This window comes from Nothoprocta perdicaria, unplaced genomic scaffold (genome assembly GCF_003342845.1).
Source record: "Nothoprocta perdicaria isolate Ctin4 unplaced genomic scaffold, notPer1 scaffold_116, whole genome shotgun sequence".
In the NCBI taxonomy this organism is placed as follows: Eukaryota; Metazoa; Chordata; class Aves; order Tinamiformes; family Tinamidae; genus Nothoprocta; species Nothoprocta perdicaria.
This window is the reverse complement of record NW_020454272.1, coordinates 2,270,584-2,275,059: the sequence shown is the minus strand read 5'-3', so window position 1 is coordinate 2,275,059 and position 4,476 is coordinate 2,270,584. Positions and strand designations below refer to the sequence as shown.

Genomic DNA, 4,476 nt, shown 5'->3' with positions numbered 1-4,476 from the left:
AAAAAAAAAAAAAAAAAAAAAAAGGAATTCAAGAGCTTTTGGAGTAACTCCCAGCAGCATAATTGAGGTCACACCAATCACTGCACTTCTGTTCCCACTCTGTAAAAGATGAAGGTAACAGTGTTTTCCTGTTCTGCCATAGCTCTGTGAAGATAAAGCTGTAAATACTGGGCAACTGCTCAAGTGCTTGAGAGATAGCAGCCACATCAGTAACTTGTGTGATTTTGGCAGATCCCTGGGTTTGTGGGGATGCTGGGCGCTTCCTGGACACTGTGTGCTGCAGGCGGGGAGTAGCATCTGTGCATACTTCAGCTGCAGACACAACCATCTGCTGCTCCACTTGCGWTTGCTGGAGCCCATCCAGCCTCCTGCAGCTGAGGCGGGAGCTCTCCCACAAGCAGCAGGAGAACTAGCCTTCCTCTAGGTGCTATTAGTTGGATCCATCCTAATGCCATTATAAATGGAAAGATGTCTAGGGGGAAGTGTTCTCAGAAGGCCACAGATAYGGTAACATGGCTCTTAGCTTTTCAGTGCGTTTACAGAGATATAGAGCGGTTACTTGGATGCTCTTTCCTCTTGCACTTCACGCTTTTCTTTCAAGCACTCAGGCTATTTCAGGCACTGTCAAAGACATGAACCCCAAACTAAGAAAAGAACAACCTCATCTCTGATGGCATGTGTGGTTCGGAGATTAAAGATCTGAAGTGACACTGGAGGTGAGACTAAGGATTAAGTTAGAGCACTGTGGTGACATAATGAGATTAGTTGGCTTTTTGTACCAAAATCCTGACRCTAATTTTATTAGCTATCAGCACAGCTGCACATGGACTGACACTGGGAAAGAAGAGTTATATAATGCTCATGGGGAAGAATGTGACTTCAAGGACCACTTCAAGGAGAGGGTGGGAAGAAATTATTTTTGTCCACAAATGTGCTTGGGCAAACCATTCTAACATGCTAATTAGCATGAATTTAATGAGAGGCTGGAAGCTCCCCCTTGGGCTCTGGTGAAGCCACTGCTGTCCTGCCAGGGAAGGAACCAAAACTGTCAGGGTGGCAGTTCCGTCCACCTAGGCACCAGAAAGATATCTCCCACATGAGAACTGCTCCCTGATAACCACTGACCTCCTCAGAAGTGGAGCTTGGGCCTTCACCCATGCACAGTGTGGTACCGAGGAGCTTGATGCATGTGAAATGATGCTTCAAATCATCAAAACAGATAACATGTCCCAGGGAAAGTTACAAGCTTTTTTTGTTCCTGAGAAAAAAAGTATTTGCAATGCTTTGATTTAGTTTTCTTTACAATCCATCAAGCATTTTCTGCTACTTCCCAGGAGATTTAAACTGGCAAATATGAAACTACAATTGCAGCTTCATCCAGAATAAGGGTCCAGAAACTAAGGATCCTCAGCATCCTACCCCTCCCGATGACCAAAAGACAATATTTAGGCAGGAGTATAAAGAACAGAGAAACATATCATGATGACTTCCAAAGACAGGATACGTCTCTGAGTCAGAAATGTGTCTTTGTGTTCCTGCTAGCCATATTCTGAACTAACGAATAAAACACCAACACTGCTGTTTCAGGACAAGCTAGATGATGATCAAAATTGGCATTAGCCTTCCTACTTCGTCCAGATAGTTGGACCTGCTGCTGTAGCCACCATCTTCAAGATCCTGCTGTGTCTGAGAGGCATAGCTTTCCAATACTCTCCAGGTCCTCACACTGTGAAACGGAGTGTCTTTTTGTCCCTATCTGGAGTGTCCATGATTTGGTGTCCTAATTCTAGCACACAGAACAAAAGGCAATGGTGTCATGTTATTCTGTATGTATTGAGTCTTTCCTTATGTTTAATCCTGTCAAAATCAGCTTTTCATAATGACTCTGCCATCTGATTTTGGTGCCTAAAATGATAAGCAAAGTGTCCTACCTTTGTTTCAGTCCTTGCAATTATCTTACAGACTGAGGGACCTGAGCGGTTAGTGCCCCGACCCGCATAACAGCTCAAGGATGAGTGAGAACCCGCCTGCCACTCTCACCACTACAGATGCTCCAACTGGTCCTACCACACCACGCAAAGGGCCTCCCAAGTTCAAGCAGAGACAGACAAGGCAGTTCAAGAGCAAGCCTCCTAAGAAAGGAGTAAAAGGGTAAGAATGTCCACAGTCCAGAGTCCTCCACAGGGGAGGGGGATGAGGGCACCTTTCCTTCCCGCTYACAGAGTCTGGGGTCACTGTAGAGGTGGCAGCCCAACCTCCTGGGGCTCTGCACCAGGGCAGCTCCAGCAACAAAAATAAACCATTTTCATTGTGTCACTGCTAAGCAAGGTTCCTGAAGCACCACTGATCCCAGGAAGGAGCAAAGAGGCTTCCATGTGACCCCAGGGAAGGTATTATGCTGTCAGCTTTCCTGGCCTGGCCCCAGCCCAGAGCTGTTCCTCCTTGCCCAGTGCTTGCCCAGCTGCCTTCCTGGGCAGGGTAACTTGGGTCTTRGGTAGGCTCCTCTTTCCTGGTTGCTGCCAGTTCAAGCTCACCCGCTGTCCRCTCTTTTCTCTCATAGGTTTGGAGATGACATCCCAGGCATGGAGGGACTGGGGACAGGTAAGTGCTGCAGGATGTTTATGTTACAGATCTCTTTAAAACAGCAAGTACAGTCACACATCTGCATGGGAGAAGACAATCTATGAGTCAGGCAGCAGCATCACTCCTTGGCCTCTCTGCAGCGCCCAGGGCCAAAGGAGAAGTCCAGAACTCCCTCCACAAGCTGTCATACTTATGCTCACATACACAACAAGACAGAAAAGCCAGTTAGGCACGCTTCCATTTTTAAATAATTTCACTTGGCTGCAAACGTGCTTGCTTGTTTTCTGCTAATACTCTGATTAAAAATTTCAGCAGCAAGAGGTTTTCAAATAAAAACCAATTTTGCATTATTAATACATAAAAATCACAGGAATTAAATGTCAGATGGCTAAGTATTTGAGTTATCACCAGAATCCTTGTTTTCAGATTTTTATGTACCCAACTGACATTGAGAAACACACATACACATTGAGAAACACATTTGTGACAAGTCACAGCTTCTTGGGCTTCATCCACAGCTATCACAGCACCTATCAGTGAGTTACAGATCTTGAATGTTGCAGACCAATTTATTCAGCATCTGATTTAAGGTAACACATGTCTTTAAGAGATCACAGTCTACCAAAGAGGAAGTTTAGAAGAAAAGCAGAAATCACATAGCAGGAGTGAATTTTCACACCAGTCTACACAGTCACTGAAGAGATTATAGGATGTGTTTGTTTCCTCTTTTGCATATAGAAGAGGTGCACAGGAGAAAATACAGTGATCTGAAGGGCTTGACTGCCCATTTAGTCTTCAAGGAGAGGCTCGTTTTTCTTTTCTTCCCATCTCTTAATGTTTCCTGGGTAAATCTAACTTTCTATTTGAACAGAAAAAAAATCTAAGATATACATCAACCAGAAGCCATTCTCTCTCTCTCTTTTGCAGATATCACAGTGATTTGCCCATGGGAAGCTTTCAGCCATCTGGAACTGCACGAGCTGGCCCAGTTTGGGATCATCTAAAGCCCCAGTATCCCTCCTGCTGTCAACTGGAGACTCCACAAATCCTAGCATGGTCTTCATCACCTTTGACACCTACTTTCGGACCTCACACCCATCAGCTGACACTTTACAGCTCATGGRCAGAGTGGCTTTGTAAGCGCTAACTAGGAGCAATTTCTTTGCAGATCAGTTTGGCAAAGAAGTTACTCAGGATCTTGAACAGACCTCATGCTTCATGTGATGAAGCTACTGAAAATGTCTCAGTATGTCCCTGTAAAATAGCCTGTCTTGTCCTTCTGCTGCAGATCTTCATGTGTATGGAGAAAATGGGATAGTGCATTTGAATTTTCCCCTCGATTAGCTCAGATACTCTGTGCATGAATGTGCAGGTACATCCATACCTAATTATACCAAGACCATCTTTTTCTTCTTTCTTCTCTGACAGATTTCTATATAGGATTCCTGCAGGTGTATCCCTATATTATCTGAGATATCAATTAGTTCCTCAGAATGTATCTGTAGAAGATARGGCAAGAGAATCCCCAGTTCAGAGTAGGCCATTTTGTGGTAGGAGAGACCTTTCCTGAGGAGATCACCATAGGGAATCACTAGGATTTATCTCATCAGCAAAATGGCTTGGAAATATTCCCTTTGCTGTACTACTCCACAGCCATTAGATGCTGTTAGAATAATGTTAGATGAAAACTTGTGGTGTCCAAGATCAATCAGGAAAGTCATTCCTCTTGTGCTCAGGAGTCCTTGCAGTTCTAATGGGACTCGCCAAAGGGCACTGATTTCCCTCTCTTCCAGTGGGAAGCCTCTGTGAAACACTTGCACTGTCCCCATGTCCATACATAGTTATATGAGRGGTTTTCCTCCTCAGGACATATTTGCTGTTGATTAAGGAGAC

General features: G+C 44.6%; 1 protein-coding gene across 1 annotated transcript; it reads left to right on the top strand.

Annotated features, from left to right (window-relative positions):
* Positions 1-2,011: 2,011 nt before the first annotated feature.
* Positions 2,012-4,189, top strand: PDE6H (phosphodiesterase 6H). The gene is made up of 3 exons (XM_026053528.1): positions 2,012-2,151; positions 2,561-2,601; positions 3,511-4,189. Exons 1-3 carry the CDS (start codon positions 2,012-2,014, stop codon positions 3,585-3,587), a joined length of 258 nt encoding a protein of 85 aa, XP_025909313.1. The 3' UTR covers positions 3,588-4,189.
* The last annotated feature ends 287 nt before the right edge of the window (positions 4,190-4,476 follow it).

What these genes read in the sequence shown, in the direction of transcription:
- PDE6H (XM_026053528.1), top strand. Translation starts at nt 2,012, where the DNA reads ATGAGTGAGAACCCGCCTGCCACTCTCACCACTACAGATGCTCCAACT. An exon ending in CCTAAGAAAGGAGTAAAAGG is followed by an intron (nt 2,152 to 2,560) that starts GTAAGAATGTCC and finishes TTTCTCTCATAG; the next exon opens with GTTTGGAGATGACATCCCAG. An exon ending in CATGGAGGGACTGGGGACAG is followed by an intron (nt 2,602 to 3,510) that starts GTAAGTGCTGCA and finishes TCTCTTTTGCAG; the next exon opens with ATATCACAGTGATTTGCCCA.